This window comes from Dermacentor silvarum, chromosome 7, assembly GCF_013339745.2.
Source record: "Dermacentor silvarum isolate Dsil-2018 chromosome 7, BIME_Dsil_1.4, whole genome shotgun sequence".
NCBI classification, from domain to species: Eukaryota; Metazoa; Arthropoda; class Arachnida; order Ixodida; family Ixodidae; genus Dermacentor; species Dermacentor silvarum.
In genome coordinates, this window is record NC_051160.1 from 158,743,021 (window position 1) to 158,769,916 (window position 26,896).

General features: G+C 49.5%; 1 protein-coding gene across 1 annotated transcript; it reads right to left on the reverse strand.

The window, feature by feature from the left end:
* Nucleotides 1-1,117: 1,117 nt before the first annotated feature.
* On the reverse strand, nt 1,118-15,397 carry LOC125947241 (uncharacterized). The gene is made up of 8 exons (XM_049671654.1): nt 14,502-15,397; nt 13,815-14,042; nt 6,526-6,648; nt 5,209-5,525; nt 2,992-3,060; nt 1,911-2,064; nt 1,592-1,878; nt 1,118-1,540 (listed from the first exon to the last, which is right to left on the reverse strand). Exons 1-8 carry the CDS (start codon nt 15,124-15,126, stop codon nt 1,118-1,120), a joined length of 2,226 nt encoding a protein of 741 aa, XP_049527611.1. The 5' UTR covers nt 15,127-15,397.
* Nucleotides 15,398-26,896: the final 11,499 nt, after the last annotated feature.

A 26,896-nucleotide genomic window follows, 5' to 3' on the forward strand; every position in this document is an offset into this window, starting at 1 on the left:
ATAAGAAAGCAACGCTCAGTAACTAGCAGCCGACGCGCGGCCGCGCTGACCAGTGCCTCAAAAGTCCCTAAGCGATTATATCCCTAGGCACTTAGGAGCTCCGCGATTGCCATGACAACACGTGTTAACCGGAAGTCACGTGACCCACAGTGCGGCGCCCCCGCTGTACCGACTAGCAATTGTAAAGTCGCATCCCGGTGACTGCCCGTCTACCGGCTGAGCGTGGGAAGAGCACCGGCTTCCTGCATGGGGTGGACGGAGAGGGGGTGGACGGTCCCCTCGACAGTGGCCTGCTGACAGGGACCTCCTAGAGGCCATCGAGTCCAGGGTCCCGGTGGAGTCTGCTACCAGGGAGGGCAGCACCGTAACAGTCCGCTTCGCGGGGCTGGTCCCCCTTGAACACGTGAGCCTCTTCGAGCTCTGGATAAGGGTGAGGCCGGCCAGGCGCCGTCTACTGCAGTGCCAGCAGTGCGGCCGTTTCGGCCACGTGGTGGTGACCGCTAGGCCTGCAGGTGGCCGACGGGTTGCACCACCTGCGGCAAGAGCTACGGTGCAGGCTGTCCCTGCCAGACGGTCCGCTGCGTGAACTGCGGTGGCCCCCACGCTGCAGACGCTCCCGCCTGTTCCATGTGGCAGATGGAACAACGAGTGGCCACCATCATGGCCTCCTCCACCACAGCACTATCCAGGCGTGTTGTGAGAGCAGCTGTTCGGGAGGAGATCAAGGTGGAGCAGGCCTCCACACCCTCGGTGGGATCCTTCGCGAGTGTGGTCAAAGGTGCCCCCGCTCCTTCGCGGCGTCCGGTGCCAACTCCACGAACATCCCGCCGCCAGGTGCCTGAGGCTGCTGCGGTAACCACGACTACGTCGTCTGCTGCCTCCTTGGCTCCGACTACAGTGGACCAGCTGGTTGCCAATCTTCTGCTGACCATGCAGTCAGTCGGCTCTATGCTGCCTGCTGAACATCCGCTGCGTGCCATCTGCCTCCAGGCAGTGGCAGCCCAGACCACAGCCGACCATCATGGTTGATCCGCCCAGGGCAAGGAATGGTCGTCGCCGCCCTAGTGCCCTCCAATGGAACACTAACTCTCTGCGGCGGCGACATGCGGACCTCTCCCTACATCACCTTCAGAGCGAGTATAATGTGGTTGCTCTGCAGGAGGTGTACGTAGCTGCTGAGGAACTGCGCCTGAGTCGGAAGTGCCACATCGTGAACTGGCGGGCCTTCAGACGGCTCTGCCATCAGGACACCTCCAGCAGAGATTTCCTCCAGCTGGTGGTCGATAGCATCAGGGCCGCAACTGTCAGCACGACAGCACAGGTGGGCCAGCCGGTTCCGGACTTGCGGCACCTGGCCCTGCGAGCGGAATAACACCAGGCATTGCGCACTGCCCGGCCGGAGCTTTGGACTAAGTACCGCCGAGTGGATGCCGTCTGCAGGAGCCACGCACGGAGACGCCGGCGCCAAAACCGGGAGGGCGTCTCCTCTTCTATCAGCCGAAGCCAGGATGGTACCCGTGCGTGGCGCCTGCTGAAGTGCCTGTTGATGGTCCCACAAGCCACATGCCAGGTGCTGTCAGTTGCCGTACACCTGGGCATCAGCGCTGCTGCCCTGGCGGAGCTCTTGGCGGACAGGTTTGCTGCCTGAGTACCTGCTATGCTGGCCACACCACCACCGGCTGCTGCACTGCAATATCCTGCCTCCTGCCATCATCCAGGATAGGTGGCTGCACAGCTGTGTAGCGAGCCCATTCGGATACACGAGCTGGAAGCAGGACTCAGCAGGACCAAGCGCCGGAGCAGGCTTGGAGCTGATGGCATTACATTCCAGATGCTGTGGAATCTGGAGGATGCCGGTCGGCAAGGGTTCCTGGAGTGCTTCAACGACATGTGGAGCTCAGTTGACATACCAGAGAGTTGGCGAGCAGCAGTGGTAGCGCCGATCCTGAAGCCACGGAAGCCTGCCACAGCACTGTCTTCGTACAGGACAGTCTCCCTCAGCTCTGCAGCCTGCAAGGTGCTGGAGAGTGTGGGCCTGGCGCAATTGGAGTGGATTGCAGCGCACTGAAAAATATCAGACCTACCGCTTTTTCAGGAGAGATAAAAAGATATTTCGAATAAAAAGAAACATTGCTGTTGAAATCTCGGCATCTTTGTAAAATTAGAAACCTTTACAAATACACGAAAACAAACAGGACGCCCAGCACCAGAAATACAGGTTCTCTGACGACTCTATAAATAGAAGCACTTGCATAAAAGCTAAAATCTGGCAATTCGTTCGACACAGATTTTTCGCTGAGAAATTACGGACACCGACAGTAACTTTCCCTGCTTGAATTTTTGTGCCCATTCAGATCAAACAATCCCCGGTGCTAGCATACTTCATAGCAGAAAGCAAATAAACGATAGATGAAGCTTCTGGGAACATGAACACGTTTCAGGGCATTTTTCATGAAACTGTACGCTCAGTATGCACTGCGACAAAATAATGAACATTCGAAAAGCACATTTATAATTTTTCTCCTTTTACTAATCACATTGCGGTCCATATAACAATGTGCACTTCACGGACTACAAGAATGCGCGAAAGCGCCGCACTTACCTTTCAGGCGTACTCGATAAACGCTCTTACGTGCACGGAGGGCCTTCGTGTCACAGGTTTCGCGGCGTCGTACAGGTACCACGGCAAGGACCGTCGGTGCACGGTCCTTCCGGCGTAAATACTGTAAAATTGCGGATGAACTACAGCACGAAATAGCACAACTTTCAGCAAATTCTTCCGATGAAAGCGCAGCGAAAGTACCAGAGGCTTTTTTTATAAACCATCTACGATAATCGACATCGGCGCACCACACGAAAGATACTGCACGCTACGTTACGCGGTCCCACGGGTTTTGGATCATTATGCACTCAAGAACCACCACAATTTCTCTCGGCACAGCGTACACACGATTAAACTACCACATCGGCCGGCGTCAGTGCAGCGCGCACCCAGCTCGGTCCCATGCCAATACGCGGCTGCTGCGCCGCTTCCAGCACTGGCGGCTGCCGGATATCCAACTGGAAATAATTCACAAACAAAACAATGCCTCCATAACGTCACTGATGAGGTCAGAAGGTAGAGGGAGAGGGCGCGCAGCCGGGTGGAGGAGGGTTGCCGCTGAAGCCCTCCTTTCCCACTTCGCATGCAAGCGGACTGTGTTCGTGCTCTCTTGCAGGACCGCTGGCCGTGCGGCGACATTAGCCAAATCGTGGAGCAAAACCCGCTGAAATGTGTCGTGTATTAGGATGCGCTTTCTACCTACCAGGTTTACCTCGCAAGCTGCTATTCAATTTCTAAACCATTGGGACATTGCTCGTACGCACCAGTGCCAAGCAATTATAATGAAGCATATTTATATAGTGAACCGTTGTTAATTACCAGTATTCACGGTTAATATATTACATTTCGTCATTTCGTAAAAGTAGTAGCTTTGAAAGTCCTAACTTGCGGTTTCGTTTAGTGCTACACTTCAACTAGTCCACAAATATAGTGGGGGGAAGCATAGAGAAAATAACTTCCTGGCACCATCAATAGTTAAATTTGTTCGCGTGTTGTGAAGTGGATCAACTAAAACTAGCCGACGTCTCGGCCAGCCAAAACTCAACACAAGTAAAAGTTGAAGACTTTTGTTTTTATTCACACATTCGGTACTGGAACAAGACTGACCTCCACGCAGTGCGAAAGTGGCAATCTACAGAAGCAATTTTCATTCACACCGAAAATTTACACATAATGAGTGAAAATAGATTCCAGAAGACCCAAACCAATGCGAAAATTATTAACCACCAGGCTGCGTCTTCCTTTCTTTTCTTTTTTTTTAACCTTTGCTGTGCATGTCAACGAAAAGGGAACAAAATGTATGACCCCAAAACACGCACTCAAGCCCTTCATTACAAGTATTTCACCGGCAACAGATGGGCTGCCGTCATGACGAATGAGTCGAGCGAAATTGCTCCTATGTTAGTCCACTCAGACTTGCACAGAACTGGTTCACTCATGCAAAATGAATACCTGCTCGGAAAATAGTGAAATACTTGTGCTTACCCGTGGTCATTAGGAAACCTGAAAAACTTCGCAGAACTGGAATTCCCGGCGTTCGAACACCCCAGAGCCGCGCAACACATGTGACGCACCGATTTAGCCATCCTCGTCTAATGCTTGGTTGACCTACTTTTCTGCGTATTCCGTTTGTTGCACGCCTGATCAAGCTTCTCAAGCCATCTTTACACTTAAGAGGGCAACCGAACCAGACGACCAAGCGCCATCTGACTTGTGATATCGCTGAGCGAGTGGCAAGGGTGAGCGGAGGCAAGCTCGACGGACGCACGATGGCGACCACTTCCCGCACTTCGCCCGATTTAAAATTCACAAAAAGAGAAATAAGAAAAACAACTTAGGATGTCCGGCAACCACTAGGAGTGCCCATGTTCCTTGAAACCGAAACTAGCTTTACTTTCCGGGGGCTGACAGGACGACAGCTGAATACGCGAAAATAGTATCATCTGTAATGTTACCGGCGATACCGATGCCATCAGCTGGGGGCCGCCACCGAAAGCGACCATGCTTTCTGTGATCGCATGGATGGCGTCGGCGTAGTGTGGCACCCTGTATATATGTACTTATATCCAGGCTTCGAATTGACCCATAGTCGAACTGCTGCATTTTATGCATGTTATATGGCCATTACCTTTTCAATTGATAATAATTAAGTGCTTTAAGTTATGCCATTGTCAGACTGGTTGTAGCAATCAGTGGCAAAGTTTTCGAAATGACAAACCTAACCATTATGATAAGATCTCTTGCCCATTGGGGCAAGACAAAACTATCTTTGAATTAAAGTTTATCTATCTATCTATCTCTTATGGTGCAGAATACGTATATACGTATGTTACATCGTAAAGTTCCACCCAGCGCGCGCTCCGATCCCCGAATGAGACGAGTCCCGTGCAAGCATAAGAAGAAGCGTTTATTGATCGTAGAATCGGGCTTTTATAGCCAGGAGGGGAGAGGGGGAAGTGAGCACTGCTTGTGCCCACGTGTGACTAGCTTTGTCGTGATAAGCGGCGATGGCAGCCAGATAGGTTCCGTTGCGACATTTCTCTTCCCTTAAGATTGTAGAGACGCTTTGGTGGTTTCCGCTGTCGCTTTGAACGACGTAGCGGTACTTCGCCAGCATCTGCAGGTGGGGTGTCTTGCGTCGGCCCCTGGACAGGTGGTCGTACTGGGGACACTACCTGCTTCGTGGATGGTTCTGTCTCTTCCTTGTTTTCGGGAATAGGTTCACACTGCCCCGGGCTTGACTGGGCCGAGCGCACCTGATCAACGTGCCGCCGTACGGGTCCCTCAGGTGTATCAATGGTGACCATTCGGGCGCCGGATACGGATACGGTTCTTCCTGGAGTCCACTTATCTCCCTGCCCGTAATTACGGACATGAACGGCGACGTCCGCTGGCACCGTCCACTCGTCCGTTTTTGTAGATCCTGCATGAATGGGGGGGGGGGGGGGGATAATGCGTCCAAGCGGGAGCGGATGCGGTAGCCTAAGAGAAGTTCAGAAGGGCATTTTCCAGAACTGAGGGGAGTCCGTCTGTAATTAAAAAGAAGACGATCCAGGTTATCCCCTATGCTGCCGTTGCACATATTTCTGAGGCCGTCTTTAATGGTGCGAACAGCCCTTTCCGCTAACCCGTTTGATTGCGGGTGGTACACAGGCGTGCGCACGTGAGTTACATTATTCCGCTTCGTGAATGTCGCGAACTCCTCGCTGGTGAATTGTGTGCCATTATCTGTTACGATGGTAGGGGGAATACCGAATCGACAGAATATATTCCTCAAGCAGCTCACAGTAGCAGAGGTGCTTGCTCTCTTCATGGGAACAGCCTCTATCCACTTGCTGTGGGCGTCTACAAGCACGAGGATCATTGTACCCGCGACCGGCCCAGCAAAGTCAGCGTGTACTCTTTCCCAGCTCTCCTCTGTCTTAGGCCAGTTCCTTGCTGGTGCGGCTGACGGCATAGGCAGGTTTTGAATGCATCTTTTACAGGAAGCGGATAGCCGTTCGATATCGCTATCGAGACCCGGCCACCAAAAAGAGGACCTGGCGACTGCCTTCATGGCCGAGGAACCCTGATGCGTTTCATGCAAGTGGTCCAACACTCGTGCGCGCAGTTTTTCTGGAATCACAACTCTCCGACTCCAGTACAATAAATCATGTGCTACGGACAGCTCCAATCTCCGGTCAAAAATGCTTTCATGTCCGCTTCCACAGCCTTACTTGCTGGCCAGCCCTGCAGTACATATCTTACGACTTTTGATAAGATGTGGTCGATTGCCGTTTGTCGTTTTAACTCCGTCAGTGAAATAGTCCCGTCTGAGAAGGTTTTCAACGCTAGGAGATAATCAGCAGGCTCACCTCCGGCCTCCGACTCGTTCGTCTCTTGGGGCAAGCGGCTCAGGGCATCTGAATTTATGAGCAGCTTGCCAGGACAGTATTGTAGCCTGTAGCGGAATCCTCTGAGATACAACACCCACCGCTGGATACGAGCAGCAGCCAGTGGTGGTGTAGGCCTGTCAGACTTCAGGAGGCCCAGGAGCGGCTGGTGGTCGGTGACCAAGGTGAACTCGTGGCCTGCAAGATAGTCCCGAAATTTAGATACACCAAACACGAGAGCAAGGGCCTCTCGCTCCAGCTGCGAATAATTTCGCTCGGCTTTGGTCAGCGTTCGGGAACGAAACCCGATGGGTCTGTTGACACTCCCATCAGTGTGAAACAATACGGCTCCAATACCATGCGGTGATGATGATTGTTGGAGTTTAGTGGCGCAAGGGCCAGGTATGGCCAAAGAGCGGCATGACAGTATTAGTTCGTATCAAGACGATGGTAATGGCTTGTTAGTGGTAGATGAATAGGGAATTATATGAACATTAGATGTGGCATGGCTGTAAAGGGGCCTAAAATCAGTCGCTGTAAAGTGCGTAAAATCTATAAGTAATAAGATTATGGCAATGAGTGATTATGAATACTATGGACATGAACAATGCATTGCGAAAGAATGATACGAGTTACAAAAAATTTAAGATAGAAGAATTGGCCAGAAGCACAAGCGCCTAAACAGAGCCCTTGAAACACAAGGGCCTGGAGGCATGTGCAGTTAAAAAACTATCGCAGCAACATCCTCTAGTGAGAGGATGCACTACGAACTTATTGGGCTAATAACATGTAACACAACATCTTTCAAGAAAGCAAGGACTGCATTGGTGCTAAAAAGTGGTTCTTTACCGAGAAACATAGCGGGATGCAGAGGGACACAATAGCGATATGCGAGAGGAAAATGTTTCTTTCTTTCTCTTTCGGCTTCCCGACACTCCAAGAGGACGTGGAGGACGGTGAGCCTGTCGCCATATCTACCACATGTTGGAGGATCATTTCCATTCAATAGAAAATTGTGAGTACCATATGTGTGTCCTATTCTGAGACGACAGAATAGGACATCAGTTCGTCGTGTTTTAGTTGTACAGGGCCAGAACCCTAACTGTGGCTTAATCAAGTGGAGCTTATTAGTTGTTTCAGCGTCCCACAGACGCTGCCAGTGGCCTCGCAGTTTCCCTCGCAAAAAAGGCTTCAGATCTGTGGAGGAAATAGCAGCGGCAGGATTAATAGCTTGCGATGTAGTTGATGTGGCCAACTGGTCTGCTAGCACATTGCCCTCGATGCCTCTATGGCCAGGCACCCAGCATATTATTACATGTCTACGATATTGGTAAATGTTACACAAGAGTGAGTAAAGCTCGATAACAACAGGATTCTTATGCTTTTGTAAAGATGTTAGCGCTTTTACAAGACTCAACGAGTCTGTGAATATTATTGCCTTTTGTAGCTTCAATTTCTCTATATGCTTCACGGCAGACAGTACTGCATAGGCTTCTGCGGTGAAAATGCTTGTTACGGGGTTCAATACGTCGGATTTAGAAAAAGAGGGGCCAGCCGCGGCGTAAGATACGCCAGCATGGGACTTGGATGCGTCGGTATAGAATTCCGAGCACGAGTACTTCGATTGAAGTTCGCGGAAATGCATTGCAATTTCGAGGTCAGGAGCATGCTTTGTGACCTCTACAAAGGATAGATCACATTCTATCACCTGCCACTCCCAGGGCGGTGACAGCTTAGCTGGAGGCATTAGGCGATGTTCTAGAAGTGGGACATCCATCTCTTCGCTAAGTTCTCTTACACGCAGTGAGAAAGGCCGCCTCATAGAGGGTCGATTATAGAAAAGCGTTGAACACTTCAAATCATTAAGGGTTGTAAAACAAGGATGTTCCCGATCGGAGTGCACTTTGAGAAAATAGGTGAAGCTGATGTATGTTCTCTGGAGGTGGAGTGACCACTCATTCGATTCCACGTATAAACTTTCGACGGGGCTTGTTCTGAATGCGCCAGTGGCCAGGCGGATACCTAGATGGTGGACAGGATCTAGCATTTTTAGCGCGCTAGGGGCGGCAGAGTGATATACTACGGCACCATAGTCCAATCGTGACCGAATGAGGCTCTTGTGAAGGTTCATTAAACACTTCCTGTCGGTGCCCCAGGATGTGTGAGATAAAATTTTCAGTAAGTTCATTGTTTTTAGGCATTTCGCCTTCAGATGTTTTATGTGGTTAATGAAAGTAAGCTTAGAGTCAAGTATGATGCCTAAAAATTTGTGTTCTTTGTTCACAGGTATTTGTTGTCCATACATTTCGATAGTTGGATCTGCAACAAGACCTTTCTTCCTGGTGAAAAGAACACAAGAACTTTTGTGGGGGTTTACTTTGAACCCGTTTTCCTCTGCCCACTTAGACACTTTGTTGAGCCCCTGCTGTACCTGTCTCTCGCACACTGCGAGGTTACAGGACTTGAAGCCTATCTGTACGTCGTCTACGTAGATGGAGTAAAAGATAGCTGGTGGTAAAGAAGCACGAAGCGTGTTCATTTTAACGATAAAGAGTGTGCAACTGAGCACGCCTCCTTGGGGTACACCAGTTTCCTGCACAAAAGGTCGTGATAAAACATTGCCAACTCGAACACGGAATGTGCAATTCAGCAGATAACTCTCAATCACATTTAACATATTACCACGTATACCAAAGTGGGAGAGGTCTCTCAGTATGCCAAACCGCCATGTGGTGTCGTAGGCCTTTTCTATGTCTAAAAATACGGACAAGAAGAACTGTTTGTGAACAAAAGCTTCGCGTATCTGCGCCTCAATACGTATCAAGTGGTCAGTGGTGGATCGACGCTCGCGAAAACCACACTGGTATGGATCAAGCAGTCTGTTTGATTCTAGGAAATGTAATAGGCGACGGTTTATCATTTTTTCGAAGACTTTGCAGAGACAGCTTGTTAGCGCTATGGGCTGATAACTCGATACAGAGGATGGATCCTTCCCCTGCTTCAGGATAGGGATCACTATGGCCTCTTTCCAGGCAGAGGGGATCTCGCCGGAGGTCCATATAGAGTTATACAGACAGACAAGGGTTTTCTTCGTTTCAGAGGGTAGGTTCTTCAACATTTCATATAATATGCGGTCAGAGCCTGGGGCAGATTGGTTGCAACAGGCGAGTGATGCATGAAGCTCTGCTAAAGAGAAAGATAAATTATATGGCTCGTTCCGGGTGCTCTTTCGGTCTAGTTTTTGTTTTTCTATTGCTGCTTTGTATTTTGTGAATTCCGGAGAATAGTGCGATGAACTCGACACATGTTCAAAATGTGCACCCAGGTGGTTCGCTTGGTCTTCCAAGCTGTCGCCCTGTGTATTTACCAAAGGGAGTGAATATGTTTGTCGTCCTCTCACCTTGTTAACCCTGTTCCATACTTTGGCCTCATCTCTATACGAGTGTATACCTGATAAAAACTTCTGCCAACTCTCTCTTCTGGCCTGTCGGCGCGTTCTCCTGCCTTGTGACTTGATCTTCTTAAAGTTGATAAGATTCTCCGCAGTAGGTGAATCACGTAGCAACCCCCACGCTTTGTTCTGTTTCCTACGAGCGTTCCTACATTCGTCGTTCCACCATGGGACACGGCGTTTGCATGCCACACCACTTATTTCGGATATGCATTTAGAAGCGGCATCAATTATGAAGGCAGTGAAATACTCTACAGCAGCATCAATTCCTAACGAAGACATGTCAGCCCAGGAGATATTGCTAGTAAGAGTTCGAAATTTCTCCCAATCTGCTGTATCAACCTTCCATCGAGGGGCTTGTGGTGGAGACTTATTTTCTGTGGTTGTTCTCAGTAATATAGGGAAGTGATCGCTCCCGTAAGGATTTTTGGTAACTTCCCATTCAAGTTCAGGAAATAGACACGGGGAAGCTATGCTAAGGTCAATAGAAGAAAAGGTTCCGTTTGCAATACAGTAAAATGTAGGTTCCTTCTTATTCAGGAGGCACGCACCAGACGAGAAAAGAAATTCTTCAACAAGACGACCTCGCGCATCGATACGAGAGTCGCCCCACAGACTGCTGTGCGCATTGAAATCGCCAAGAACAAGATAAGGTTCTGGCAATTCGTCTATAAGGGACTGAAATTCATGTTTGTGTAAGTGGTAATGTGGGGGAATGTAAAGCGAGCAAATGGTGATGAGTTTGTTCAGAAGAACAAGTCGAACTGCCACTGCTTCGAGGGGCGTTTGTAGCTGCAAATGTTGACATGCTATGCTTTTGTGAATTATAATGGCAACACCGCCTGATGATGCGATAGCATCGTCACGGTCTTTACGAAACGTAACATAGTGTCGGAGAAAGTTTGTATGTGTTGATTTTAAGTGCGTGTCCTGTACACACAGCACTTTTGGATTATGTTGGTAAAGAAGTTCTTGGATATCGTCGAGGTTCCTAAGAAGGCCTCTGACGTTCCATTGTATAATTTGTGTATCCATAATGAAATTAAATTGGTGCTGTGTGTACTAAAAACGGAAGTATTGCCTTAGATTACAGAGCCCTTTCCAGGCCCTGTAACGCGGGATTTGTCCTTTCTGAAGCGGTCGAGGGAGCCTCGCCGCTCCTTAGGCGCTTGGTGCGCCGTCGGGATGGGTGTAGTGTCCATTGCCTCTTGAGAGGCGCCGGACACGCGCTCTTGCGAGCGAGAAGTTTCGCGAGAGAGTCTCGCCGCGAAGGACGAGACATTTGTGCCCACCAGCCCGGAGGTCGATGGGGCTGCCTTTGGGCCTGAGCTGCGCCGGGTGTTACCACAGCCAGCAATGGCCGGAGAGGGTGAGGCAGCCTTGACTGCACCCACCGTGGGAACTGCTGGTGGGCCTGCGGGTTCGCTTCGCGTAGCGCAGGCTGCCACCGAGGGCTGTTGTGGTGCCGGCAACCCTAGGGTAACCGGGCCTGTTTGCTGGTTAGGTGGAGTAGACTTAGCTACTTCCACCCTGGGGGCAGGAGCCACAAGCGACAGCTCGCTGCGCGCAGGCTGGGCTGGTGGCAGTAGCCGCTGCGACGCTGCCCCTTGACGCGCCGCATCAGCGTAAGTGGTCGTGTGGAATGGTGAGCACCTTTTGCGTGCTTCCCTGAACGATATGTTTTCACGGACTTTCAGTGTTATAATTTCCTTTTCTTTTTTCCAACTTGGACAAGACTGGGAGTACGCTGGATGCTCACCATCACAATTAACGCAGTGAGGTGTGGCCTCGCAGTTGTCTGAGGCATGACCTTGTACTCCACACTTAGCACAGGTGAGTCGACCACGGCAGTTCTGTGAACCATGGCCGAATCTTTGACATTGGTAGCATCGCCTAGGATTGGGTATATATGGTCTTACTGGTATCTTTGTGTAGCCTGTTTCAATGCTTTGTGGTAAAGTGCTCAATTCGAAGGTGAGTATGAGGCGTTTCGTGGGAATGTCTTTGTTGTCCCGCCTCATAACAATGCGCTGCACATTCGTGACGTTCTGCTCCTTCCATCCTTCTAGCAATTCGGTTTCAGATAGGTCGATGAGGTCTGCTTCGGATGCTACCCCCCGTACTGTGTTCATGGAACGATGCGGTGAAACAGTAACTGGGACATCACCAAAGGTAACAAGCTTGCTAAGTCTGTTGTGTTGCTCCTTATCACGTAGCTCAAGCAGAAGGTCCCCACTTGGCATTTTGGTGACTTTGTAGCCAGGGCCTAGAGTGTTGGTCAAGGTTTTCGCAACTACAAATGGGGATATGGTTCTCGCTAGTCTTTCAGTTCTTTCACTATGTACTACCTGATATCGTGGGAAAATGTCTTTAGGCCGGGTGAACAAATTCAAAAACTCATCGGTGCGTCCCCTCTTCTGAGGGAGACGATCAAGAAGCCGTGGAAAAGCAGGTGTTCCCATAGGAGTATAGTGTACTTCGGCAGCAATGGCAGCCACCCACCACGGAGTCCAACAAGGGGACGGTGCAGCACTTATCGTGTAAGGCTGCAGGCGCCAGCCGTACATTGCCGCTATAACCTTATATATAAACCCAAGAGAGGGCACCTACACAAGGTTAACCCGAGCCGCCTATGAAAGTGAGGAAGTAACTGAAGAGAAGAGGAGACAGGACAGTAAAGAAAGGATATAGGAAAGAAAAAAGGGCAGAGAGGGGGATAGGAAAAGGCGACCAGCCGGTTTCCTCTGGGTGGGTCAGTCCGGGGGTGCCGTCTACGCGAAGCGGAGGCCAAAGAGGTGTGTTGCCTCCACCGAGGGGCCGTAAAGGTCCAAACACCCGGCATCGGCTCAACCTCCAGGATCCTCTTTTCCCCGGACACGGCTAAGTCGCGCACGGCTACACGCGGGAGGGGCCAACCCTCATGTGCTCGGGTCCGTGGTGTCGCAACACACCAAACGCCTGCTTACGCAGACGCCCCTGCGGGGAATACCATGCGGTGACGCATAACATTCTAGTTTCAGTGGTTTCTTAGGATCGAAGTGTACGAGCACTCCTGCCTCCCACAGAGTGCGCTTTGCCGTTAGAAACGCTGCTTTCTGCACGTTTTCCCACTTCCACCGCGAGTGTTTCTCGAGCAACTGGTACAGTGGTGCGAGCAGAGACGACATGTTAGGTAGAAACTTGGAATAGTATGTGAGCATGCCCAAAAACGAACGCAATTCGCCGACATTCCGTGGTTCTGCAGCCTCTAAGATTGCTTCCACATTTTTTTCCATCGGGTGAAGACCTTCTTGATCTATTCTGTGCCCCAGATACGTGACAGACTGTTCACGGAACTTGCATTTGTCAAGCCGCTGTTTTACTCCACGCTCTCTGAATCGTTGCAGCACGAGCCGTAAATCCTGGCCACCTTCATCTTTTTCCGATACCAAAACATCATCCAGATAAGCCTGAACACATGATAAGCCCTGCAAAACAGTCTCAATTTTCCGCTGGAAGATAGCTGGTGCCGAAGCAATACCAAACGGCAATCTGTTGTACGCAAATAGTCCGCGGTGCGTGTTGATAACGCAAAGCTTCCGCGAGTCTTCATCCAAGAGAATTTGATTATACGCATCACGTAAGTCGAGGGTGCTGAAATACTTGCCTCCGTTCAGGCTAGCGAACATATCGATCAGAGGCAAGGGGTATTGCTCCAACTCGCAGCATTGGTTTAAAGTGACTTTAAAATCACCGCAAATTCTCACGGTGCCATCCTTTTTCAAAACCGGCACAATGGGCGTAGCCCACTCCGAGTGTGTGACGGGTGACAGCACTCCCTGTGACACAAGCCTGTCCAATTCTTGCGTTACCTTATCGCGTAAAGCGAACGGCAGAGAACGAGCCTTACAAAATTTTGGTGTGGCTCCCTCCTTTAGTAGTAGGCGCGCCGGGGGCCCATCAATCACTCCGACTTCTGGCTGGAACACGTCTTGAAACTCGGCGAGGATGTCCTCTACGGCAGACTTGGTCGTTCCCGAATGGGTGTCCGGCTGGGCCCTCAGGTTGAAGATTGGGATTCCTGACTTTGAAATCTGGGCGATCAAGTCACGTCCGCATAGACTGAGACCTGTACAGTCTAGGATGATCAAGGGACAGTCAAAGGATACGCCATTATATGACACCGGTACACGCAATTCCCCCATCACTGGAATTTTTCCGAGGTAGCATGATAGCTTGATGTTTGTGGGCTTCGGAATTGGCCATTGTTGTCGGTGTTTCTCGAAAATTTGCCTTGGTACGACACACACTGGGGAGCCAGTATCTACGTGCATTGACACGTCCACACCACCCCAAGTGAAAGTGCGTTTGATAGGCGGTTCCAACTGAGCAATACGTGCCGAGCTTAGTGTCCACACATGCGTAGCATCATCAAAGTCTTCGTCATTTGAGTCAGCATTTACTGCAAGAGCTCGACCACGTACGTCCCCAGGTGCTCGCCTGCTTGACCTAGGCCTTAGACCGTGGGCGTCGCTCAAGCACTTCTTAGCAATATGCCCTAGCTTACCGCAGCGGTAGCACCGTGCCCTCAACCAACCACAAGCATTGCGGCTATGCCTGCTGCTGCCACACCGGCTGCATTCTGACACCACCTCGTTCCCCGTTCTCTGTCGCGCATCAACGTTAAGCACTGTTAGCTCTGAGCTTATTTTCTCCGCCCCTTTTTCCGCCGCTTCGGCTGCGAGCGCCATGGTTTCCGCTTCCTGCAGTGTTAAATTTTCCTTTGCCAGCAAATGCTTCTGCAACGCGCTGGACCGTACACCGCATACAATACGGTCTCGAAGCATTCGATCGAGCATTGTGCCAAAATTACAATTGTCGGCAATGCGTCGTAGTTCCAGAATAAATTCATGAACAGGCTCACCTTCCTTTTGAGAGCGGTTGAAAAACCGGAAACTTTCCGTAGTTTCGTGACGCTTTGGGTCGAAGTAATCATCCAGTGTTTTGACTACTTCGTCATAGGTGAGCGCGTTGGGCTTCCTTGGTGCCACCCTTCCTGCGAGCACTTGCACGGTTCTTGTGTTCAGCGCCGCGATAAGCAATGCCCTCTTCTTGGTCTGGTCGCTGATACCCGTCGCTTCGAAGTAAGCCTCTGCTTTGATTATGTATGCTTTCCAGTTGTCCCTTTCGTCGTCATAATCCGGTAGCTGTTGATGCGCCATTGGAACAATTCTTTCCGCAGCCGCTGCTTGGTCTCCGTTGTCTGGCTCGTTCTTGATTCCGAGGGTTTTTTTCCGCCTTCGTCGCCACTGTTACATCGTAAAGTTCCACCCAGCGCGCGCTCCGATCCCCGAATGAGACGAGTCCCGTGCAAGCAAAAGAAGAAGCGTTTATTGATCGTAGAATCGGGCTTTTATAGCCAGGAGGGGAGAGGGGGAAGTGAGCACTGCTTGTGCCCACGTGTGACTAGCTTTGTCGTGATAAGCGGCGATGGCAGCCAGATAGGTTCCGTTGCTACAACGTATTGTATATACACACGCAAACGCACACACAATAGGCGTGTGCATGTGTTTGTTATACAGACAAGTCCACAGGCTGTCTGTATGCTGTCTGCAGACAACCTGTGGACTAGCTATACAGGAAGGTCGAGTCCACAGGGAGGTGACTGGACTGACTGGTTGGTGACTCGTGGGTGACTGAAAGGCCAAATCCATTTTTGTAAGGGCTATGCTACACAAAGAAACAAAGACGGCATATGTCTCTTAACAGTAACTGTAGTTCCGGCGATAAGTCAGGGAATGAAAAGGCGCGATGGTACTTCAATCAATCAATAAATCAATCAATCAATCAACTTTTATTTCCTTTGGATAGGAGGAGTACGGGACTAAAAGCTTGACCAGCTTGACGACTTATATTGACTTATAAAACAGTGTTAAAACAAAATCGACACAAGTGAATGTGGCCATGACTAAAAAAGGAATAAAAGATTACAAAGATTTCAGAATGAAAACAACAAACAACCGCAGTAAAAGCGAAGGTAACGATGGTAAAACGTGGAAACTTGTGTAAATAGCTTGAGGGGAGATTAAAAACCCGGTCAAAGATGAAGCTGTGCCTAACCCATGAGCGAATGCAATAGTGGAAAACCAACCAAAGCGCGCATGAAGTTACCTTTATTACAAGTATTTTCCAGAAAAGCGAAATTTTCTTCTAAAAGTGAAACAGATGGCGTACTGACACACTTGTCGCTAGATTTAATGGTCTTCACACCGTCTGCTCGGCCCATCGCCCTGATACCCATCCGGCTTCTTCGATTACGCCCCGTCCCACATCTTATTACCCACCACGTTTCCGCAACCCATCTGAATGGCGCACTGCTGACGACAAGCCCATTTGTTTTCACTGCCGTAGAATCGGGCACATTTCTCGCCACTGTCGCAGTCGCTGGAGTTCCCCGACCCGGTCTCCTTATACTGCCTACTGTCGCCCAGGTGGCCCTTCTCGAACCTATGCCGCACGCTCCGATAATGCCGCCACTGATTCTCCTGCGCAGACTATTCTCGTTCGCCTTCGCCCCAACGACGACAATCTCGCACTCCTCAGCCCCGTCGCTCCTATTCGCCGACTCCCTTCGGACGCCGTTCCCAGTCGGAAAACTAGACGATGCAGCGCCTCGAGGTGACGCTACATTGCTCCCTACGCCGCCAAATCATCTACTGACGTTGCCCACTCATCTGAACCTTCTTGACGTGCAAGTCGACGGTGTTTCTGTATCTGCTCTTATAGACACTGGGGCGCATGTATCCGTAATGAGTGCTGACCTTCGTAACCGGCTGAAGAAGATACTCACACCCCCCACGACGCGTGTTGTCCGTGTCGCCGATGGCGGAACAGCCCCCGTAATTGGTATGTGTGCCGCCCGCGTCTCCTTCGCTGATCGTTCTACTATCGTGCTATTCACAGTCATCGCCCACTGTCCCCACGACATCATCCTCAGCTTGGACTTCCTCTCCGCGCATTCTGCTCTCATCGACTGTTCCGCCAGTACTCTCCGCCTTGACCTGCCTGTTCTGGATCCCTCTGAACCACACCCTAGTCGCCTCAGTTCCGTCGACTTCGTTCGCTTGCCACCTTCGGCACTGACCTACGTTGACTTGGTGTCATCCCCACCAGTGCCCGACGGTCACTACATCGCGGCTCCCATGCAAGACGTCCTGCTTACACATGGGATCTCAGTGCCGCATACAGTTTTATCTGTTACGGCGAATTGCGTCTGCCTGCCAGTGGTCAATTTTGGCTTGACGGCACAAGTGCTGCCACGCGGGATGTCTCTGGCTCAGCTTTGCTCATTCGGCGTTCACTCAGTAGCATCTATTGTAGTAGACGACAATTCAGCCGATCCTCCTCTACCATCGCAGTCGGCAACTTGTGCCATTGCCGACTTACAGAAAATGATTGCGCCCGACATGCCGTCCGAGCACGCTCGTGAGCTCTACCGCGTTCTGTTATCCTACCACGATATTTTTTACTTTAACGATAGTCCCATGGCCCAAACTACAGCTGTTAAACTTCGCATTAATACCGGCGATGCCCCTCCTATTCATCGCCGCCCGTATCGAGTGTCCCCGGCTGAGCGTCAAGTTATTCACGCTGAAGTTCGCAAAATGCTTGCCAAGAACATTATTGAACCGTCGTGTAGTCCATGGGCGTCACCTGTTCTACTGGTAAAAAAGAAGGATGGCTCATGGCACTTTTGCGTAGATTATCGGCACCTGAAGAGGGTTACCAAAAAGGACGTGTATCCCCTACCTCGGATTGATGACGCCCTTGACTGCCTCCACGGTGCTCGCTATTTCTCCTCTATTGACCTTCGCTCCGGCTACTGGCAGATTGCCGTGGACGATCTAGACCGCTAGAAGACTGCTTTTGTAACACCCGATGGTCTTTTTCAATTCAAAGTGATTCCTTTCGGTCTATGTAACGCTCCTGCCACTTTTGAACGCATGATGGACTCCCTTCTTCATGGCTTCAAATGGTCCACGTGCTTGTGCTACTTAGACGACGTTATAGTATTCTCCCCAACGTTCGCTACACACTTGGAGCGCCTCTCAGCAGTCCTGGACGTTTTTCGTCGAGCCGGTCTACAACTCAACGCATCGAAGTGCCAATTCGGCCGTCGCCAGATTACTGTCCTTGGACATCTCGTTGACGCGCACGGAGTGCAACCGGACCCAGGCAAGATCCATGCTGTTACGCACTTCCCTGTTCCGAAGTGTGTCAAAGATGTGCAGAGCTTCGTCGGCCTTTGTTCGTACTTCCGCCGTTTCGTGAAAATTTCGCGGCAATAGCACGACCACTAACGGAGCTTTTGAAAAAATACACCCCTTTCCAGTGGGGCGATAACGAGGCCTCTGCGTTCTCGCATCTAATCGACCTCCTCACAACGCCTCCCGTTCTGGCCCATTTCGATCCTTCTGCGCCTACCGAAGTCCGTACTGATGCCAGCGGCCACGGAATTGGCGCAGTACTGGCACAACGCCAGCGCGGCAGCGACCGTGTTATCGCTTACGCCAGCAGGCTCCTTTCACCCTCCGAGCGCAACTATTCCATCACTGAGCGTGAGTGTCTGGCCCTAGTTTGGCCGGTTGCGAAGTTCCGTCCATACTTATATGGCCGGCCCTTTTCCGTTGTCACAGACCACCACGCGCTTTGCTGGTTATGCTCACTGAAAGATCCTACAGGAAGACTTGGTCGCTGGGCCTTACGCCTCCAAGAATATTCGTATACTGTTACCTACAAATCCGGCCGACTACACAAGGATGCTGACTGCCTGTCTCGCTACCCGGTAGACGAGCCTGACGACGCCGACAGTAGTAACGCCAACGGTATTTTCTCTGTGTCTGACTTCGCTAACATCGCCGATGAGCAGTACCGGGACCTATCGCTGCGAGCACTCATCGAGCGTCTGCGCTCTACACCTACCGACGCCTCCGTTCGCCGATATGTCCTCCACGGCGGCATTCTGTACCGAAGGAACTTCCTCCCTGATGGATCTGATCTTCTTGTCGTGCCAAAACATCTCCGACGGACTGTGCTCTTTGAGATGCATGACGCACCCACTGCAGGCCATCTTGGGGTAACCCGCACGTACGACCGCGTCCGGCGCCGCTTCTATTGGCCTGGTCTCGCTCGCTCCGTCCGACGCTATGTTGCTGCGTGTGATCCCTGCCAGCGTCGGAAAACACCTCAGGTGCTACCTGCCGGTCATTTCCAGCCGATCACCGTCCCTGTGGAACCGTTCTTTCGTGTTGGATTAGACCTCCTCGGCCCCTTTCCCACGTCATCTTCGGGGAACAAATGGGTAGCCGTCGCAACTGATTACGCCACCCGATACGCTATCACGCGGGCTCTCCCTACCAGTTGCGCCACTGACGTCGCGGACTTTCTCTTGCGTGACATTATCTTGGTTCATGGCGCCCCGCGACAGCTGCTTACTGACCGTGGTCGCAACTTCCTGTCGAAAGTTATCGCCGACATTGTGCGTTCCTGCTCCACTCAACTCAAGCTGACTACCTCATACCATCCTCAAACGAATGGCCTGACGGAGCGGTTAAACCGTACCCTTACCGATATGCTGTCCAAGTACGTTTCCAAGGACCACCACGACTGGGACATTGCCCTTCCTTACGTCACATTTGCGTACAATTCTTCCCGGCACGACACCGCTGGATTTTCTCCATTTTATTTACTGTACGGTCGCGAACCGACCTTGCCCCTTGATACGGCACTTCCTCCTGCTGCGATCTCAACAAGCGAGTATGCGCGCGACGCCATCGCCCTCGCCGACCATGCACGCCAGCTTGCCCGTACTCGACAGACGGCCTCGCAAACCACTCAGCAGCGTCAGTACAACGCCCGCCACCGTGACGTACAGTTTTCGCCTGGTGCGCTCGTGCTCCTGCGGTCGCCCTCTCGTCACGTCGAACTTTCAGAGAAGCTCCTTTCGCGATACACAGGGCCCTACCGCATGCTGCGCCAGGTGACGCCTGTGACGTACGAAATTGAACATGTGAGTTCGACCTCGCCGTATACTCTGGCATCTAGTGATGTCGTGCACGTCAGTAGGTTCAAGGCCTACTACACTGCTTCCGAACCCGGCCTTTAATCGCTCCGGGACGGCGCTTTTGCCGCCGGGGGTAGTGCTACGGAACAGTATTTGCCTTGACGAAAAGGCGAGCAGTGTGAAGACGACGACGAAGATTAGAGGCTACTGCGGGCTGTGGCTTCTTGGCCAAGTGCGGCGCATTTCTTTGTAAATATACTTGTATATAGCTTTTCGTCTGTGTCTTCCTACGTAACAATATGAAATGCTTCGACGATCTCCCTTTCCGTATGGTCTCTCGATCTGAACAAAAAGTCATGTTTTCCACGATCGGTTTGCAAGGGGTCTTCTGCATACCCTGACCTTTACCTTTGCATTCTTTACAATGTTGGGCTAAGACGCCTCCTGCGTTATTATTTACACTCTAGGTATGTTCACGTGCGATTTCATTGAAACACCTACCCGTTTGTCCGATTAATTATTAAATAATTTAATTGTGGGGTTTTACGTGCCAAAACCACGATCTGATTATGAGGCACACCGTAGTTGGAGTCTCCGGAAATTTGGACCACCTGGGGTTCTTTAACGTGCACCTAAATCTAAGTAAAGGGGCGTTTTCGCATTTCGCCCCCATCGAAATGCGGCCTCCGTGGCCGGGATTCGATCCCGCGACCTCGAGCTCAGCAGCCTAACACCATAGCCACTGAGCAACCATGGCGGGTCCCGTTTGTACGATGTAGAAACCTGTCACAGGCGAGAGGAATTAGATAAACAACCCCACAAATGCACTCAGTGAACTGCTTTCTGTGCTACGTTGTGCACTGAGGCCTACTCTTATTTTCTCGTATCACCAAAGGGCAGATTCTGCTGAGTTTACATGGAACCAAGAAAACGCCGTCGACCCCGTAACGGCTCGCCACTTTTTTTATGTTCTGCGAAACTCGATGAATGTGTGACATAACCTGCAGATTATCATTATTCATGGTCTCTTTCAGTTTCTCTTTTTTTAACAATCTTATAGCCTTTGCAAGAGACTTTCACCCACACCGGTTATTAAACTCTGAGGGTATCCAGCCGAAAGGCAGCGCTGCACTTGCTGATTAAAGCTAGTTTCTATTTTATGCTCGCAGAATTTTTCCAGAGTGGACTTACAAGCTAGGGTTATGATAGCGCGCTTAACAAGCTTGGAATGCGCACTTTCAAACGGCAGTGGGGTCTTCGTCTTAGGATTGTAAGACGAACAGATGTGTTGGGCGGTGAAATTAAGTTTTAGGTCCAGGAACTGTAGGCAGCTGGCCAAGTCATGGGTGAAGGTGAGACCTCCAGAGGCGGATTCAAATATTTCTAGAATGGAACTGGTGGCATCATCAATGTTATCCTTTGCAGGCAGATGAAGTATGACTAGGTAGTCGTCTACGTAATGAAAAATGCGCGACACTTGTTAACTAGAAATTCGTTGTTCAACCCGCTGGTAGAACACTGATAAAATATGTGGCAGAGAACAGGCGCATCAGAAGAACTTATACAAATCCCAGCCTTTTCCGCATAATATTTTCCTTTAAATTCAATGGCAGTGGAGTTCAGATAGAAGTTTCACAATTCAAGAAAGTGTTCTGGGCTGAACCCTGCCATATTATGAAAGCCGACTTCACCACTTTCTTGTATTGGCCGCCTTATTGCAGCAAACAAAGCATCACGTGGTATCGAGTAGAATAGATCTTCTATGGCGATGGAACACCCCGTGGTGGGCTTCGGAAAGCCTTCATGAAAGTGCTTGATAACTTTGTTGGAACTACATACTAGGAACGAGGTCTTGCCAACTAACTTTTGCAGGTTTGACTTTAGGTAGTTCCCAATTGTCCGTTGCCAGGTTTATTTCTCTGAAACGATGGCTCGCAGGGAGCAGTCCGGTTTATAAGTTTTACCACTGAAGATTTCACCATGACCTGTTATTTTTTTCTCGACTACCTTGCTTAAGGCCTTGAGTTGCATGCTCTTCAGTAACTTGACTGTGAGAAGTTTCTGTTTCTTTGGAAGGAAGTCCGTCTCTGGAAATTCTTTCCTACGACTTCGGTGGCCTTTCTGCCAAAGGCAGCAGCAGGCAAAACGATAAATCCACCTTTTCTATCTGCCTGTAATATGGCGAGATCATTTCCCTTGAGGTAGTTCACAAAATTCCGCAAGGTGTATTTTTTACTGTCGGACCACTTACGGTGCTTTGTAGATAGTTCACTCCGTCCCCGATTACGCGCTCCCACTGCTTTTCAGGTACGCGCTGGCCCACTTGTCGCACCATGGCGAGAAGCTCTGAACGCTTGGGTGCTGGCTCAAACGAAAACTTCGGCCTTTTTTCGGACCTGCCAAGGCAAGACGACACGAAACAGTGCGTAATCGCTGCTGCCTGCCTGCCACAAGCATCGGACCGTGGGGTCATGTGTTTAAGTAAGCTTTTTGGGCCGTTCCTACATGCGCTACAGAGCACGTGTAAAAACAGCGGAATAAACTGCGCATTAGGTGGGGATGTCGAGTGGCCGTGAGGAAGCTTTGCTTGCTGTTTCTTTGCAGTGTTCCGATCTAAATGGTGAAAGTGTTTTGGCCACATCAGAGACACTGGTGAAAAAAGAAACAGGGAAAAGCAACCCCAAGAAAAAATACGTTGCGACAAGGAATGGAACCCTGGACTGTGGCGTGGCAGGCAGACACGTGGTCTCACTGCCACCGCTGAAGCTTGACAAGTGGTTTTTCCAGTCATTGTATTAACAACTAGCACAGAATTGTTAGAGTATTTGCAGCATTATTTTTATTGATTTCGGTGCTTCGGCGGCCAATTCTTGTGCGCTCTAAGTACGGTCTACTCCAATCTCTCATGCTATAACCTTTTTAACACCTAGAGCAGCTTTTTAGCGCCTCCTTTGTTAGAATAGCGTGTACTCCACCGCGCTTACGCGCACTGCCGTCGAAATGCACTACGGCATTTACTCCTCCCTCCTCTGTTGCTTATTATGATACTACAAATCGCCCGAAAGTATTACTCTAGGGAGGGGGGAATGTTACAGAAGGGGGGCAAACGCGAAGAATGGTTGCAAGATTAACTGCAACCATTATGCAGGTTCTTAGCTATCATATATGATGGTATGCCTCTACGATGAGCAGCTCTGTACCTAATCTCACCACTGTATTGGGGAGGTAGCCCATAGCTTCGCGGAGCGTGATTGCGGAAAAGCTGATGCATCCGTCATTGTGCTCTATCTGTCGGCCGACAAAATGAATTGTGCACGCGTACGTCTGGCTTTACACCCTTAGATGGCATAAAGATAACCACTGTGATATGTTCGCATACTAGAAAATGCCACTAGCTGGCCAACCTGCAGCAAAAGCTGCCTTACCAGGTTCCAAGTCAGGATATGAAGACATTTGTCCGCCAGAGGCTCCCCTTGCAGAGTGAGTGGGATGGGGAACAGAAAAGAAATTGCACTCAGTGAAACCACATTTGCGGAAAAGTCTTCCACTGAAACTTGCTAGACTTTCAGAAGTAGCACTCTGTCGATTATGAATAGGACAGAGGCATGGAACACACGTGCATCTTCTTAGTGGAGGGCACTCGCAATTGCAACCTGCGAGAAATGTGGAGAGCAGCTAACTGTTCTGCGTATCTTAAACGAATGTCCTCATTTTCATCCTGAAAGTGTAGGCTGTTGTAAACGCATTCTCACACATCATATACCTTCTAAGCCAGCCCTATTTTTGTCATAGAAAACAATGTTCCCTTTTAAAGCTGTTTTAAAATAGTTAAAAGAAATGAACTTGCCTCCCCGTACCGTTTCTTATCCTTGCCGCCCGTCTCATTCTCAGCGGTGAAAGCACTGTGACCATATGTTTTTGGTATAGCTTTATACACCACTATTTTACATTTATACCCTTTTACAGCCATGCATTATTGTCTTAAATTAGTCTATGTGTAGGCCACCTCTATTTTTTCTTGCGGTCGTCGATGTTCCTCTTCGCACTCTTATTTTTAAGTCGCGGTTCTTAGCCGTATTGCTTTTCTTGCATTGCATTAGGACTGTCGAAGGGGAAAAAGTGTATGTGTGTGAATTGAAGGAAGCCCGTGACGTAGTAGAGGTACACATACAGGGTGTTTCAACTATCGTGCACCAATGATTTAAAAATATGTAAATCCTCCGTTACCGGACAGAACCAAGGTAATATTGTTTGCCGTCGCTTGGAGATACTCAGATTATTTTTTGCAGTCCGCCTAATTACATAGTTAGTCTTTTTTCATTTATAACAGACTGCGGACCACAAATCGGTCCTTGCAGGAAGGGAACTCAGGCGTACAAGGCATATAATTAAATTTAAAAAGTAGGTAGTTAACTTCTCAAATATTATAATTAGATGAAAAGCGTCAATGGGAAAATTGTAGAGCAACATAAAAAAACTCCCAATACAGCTTTCTGTTGCTCAGTACGTGCCACATAAAAGTGTTTTTCCGAGCGTGAAAGAAGCCCGTGAATACACGCAGAGTTCCTCGAGCGTCCAGTCGCGGGGTTCTTTCACCAGCGGAAAAACACTTTTATGTAGCACGTATTGAGCAACAGAAAGCTGTATCGGGAGTTTTTCATGTTGCTCTACAATTTTTTCATTGACGCTTTTCATCTAATTATGAAATTGAGAAGTTGAATAATTAAGAGTAACTATGTAAAGAAGTACGTTTATCTAGGACATTTCTCACAGGGGACCCTCATCATGAGAAAGAAATTTACAGAAGAATAAAATTGGGTTGGAGTGCAGACGGCAGGCATTTCCAAATCCTGACTGGGAGCTTACCACTCTCGTTGAAAAGAAAAGTGTACAATCATTGCAATATACCGGTGCTAACATATGCAGCATAAACTTGGAGGTTAACAAAGAAAAAAAAATTATGCGGTTTTACGTTGCCAAAACCCCGATCTGATTATGAGGCACGCCGTAGTGGGGGACTCCAGAAATTTCGACCACCTGGTGTTCTTTAACGTGCACCTAAATCTAAGTAGACGGTTGTTTTTGCATTATCGCCCCCATCGAAATGCGGCCGCCGTGGCCGGGATTCGATCCCGCGACCTCGTGCTCAGCAGCCCAACACCATAGCCACTAAGCAACCACGGCGGGTGTTAACAAAGAAGCTCGAGAACAAGTTATGGACCACAAAAAGAGCGATGGAGCGAAAAATGTTAGGCCTATAAGGGGTGTATTGAAGAGTTCAGATGATAGCGTCTGTTCGTTACCGAGAAAGCAGGAGACACAGAGCAGGAACAGTTGGTTACCCGAACAGCTCACACTCGTGCTTAGCACTGGCGATCCGGCTGGTTGCACTGGTTGCACTGCAGGCATTGAACAGACAATCTGGCTGGCCTTGTGCGTTTCTTCTTCATTACAGGCCTTACGTTAATAGACAGGAAGAGAGCGGTGTGGATCAGAGAGAAAACGGCGATAGCTGATATTCTAGTGGACATCAAGAGGAGAAAATGGGAGCTGGGCAGGCCATGTAATGCGTAAGGCAGAAACCGGTGGACCATTAAAGTAACAGAATGGATGCCAAGAGAAGAGATGTGCAGTCGAGGATGGCAGAAAACTAAGTGGGGCGATGAAATTAGGAAATTATCATGTGCACATTGCAATTGGCTAGCGCACGACATAGTTAACTGGAGATCGCCTTCGTCCTGCAGTGGACATAAGAATAGGCTGATGATGATGATGATGTAATTAGGCGGGATGCAGAAAATTATCTTAGTATCTCCAAGCGACGGCAAACATTATCTTACTTCTGTCCAGCTACGTAACATTTGCATATATTTAAATCTTGGTGCACGATAGCTGGGACACCCCTTATAATGCTGGGGCCGTTTTAGAGATATTCGCCGTCAAACGTGCGTTAAAGAAGCGCTGTTGTTCCACGTACTTTGCTTAGAAAACGTTGTTTCGGCATTGAAGCACAAAAGTAACAGGAACGCCAATGCATTTCATCGGACACTTCAAAAATAATTGTCTGTAAACTGGCGTAGTTCTGGGAATTCTGTCTAAATCAGTGTGCTTTGCATACCCACTTGCTACAATTCGTAGAATAAAATATGCACCCCAATGTAATTATAGATAAAGTTGATTAGAGTTAATATGTTAAATAGTCAAGGGAGCATTTTGCTTTTTCGTAGAAGTAATGACGTGCCTCGTCGAGTACTTTATATCAAGGCAATTTTTTTATATTCGTGCAGCTGAAAAAGAAGCATCCTGTATAAGACTGAAAATTGAATGAAAACTGGCCTTAATTTTTTCCATACAACTCAATTGGGGAAAAGACGACCAAATAAAAGCTACAACAGTGTAGCTTCAGTGTGGCTGAGGCCCAATTGCTATATATATAGTTATTTTTATATGAACGAGCGTAAATGGAACAGAGGGGCCCGACTTTCTTAATGATATCATAAGACGGCGAGAAAAACACTAAAAACAACATAGCGGAAATTACTTGTACTTGTTAATTGAATTAAAGATACTATAAATTATTGCAAATCAAAGTGGATGAAAAAACAACTTGCCGCAGGTGGGGAACGATCCCACGTCTTCGGATTGCGTGTGCGATGGTCTTACCAGTTGAGCCAGCGCGGCGCCGTTTTCCCATCCACTTTTTGGGGTATTTATGTTTTACAACTAAAACTAACCCTGGGAGTGTTAGCCAGCGCCACCATTCAAAAACCTTGGTGGCGGATGTGGAGCATCTTTTCTGCCGCAGGCGTCACGAGTACGTGATCTTTTTGGGTGAAGGCAACTGGTCAAGGAACCCACATATGCTACCTTACATAACGAGGGTCTCGAATCCGGAAACAATGATGCCAGAAAGTGGATGGGAGAACGGC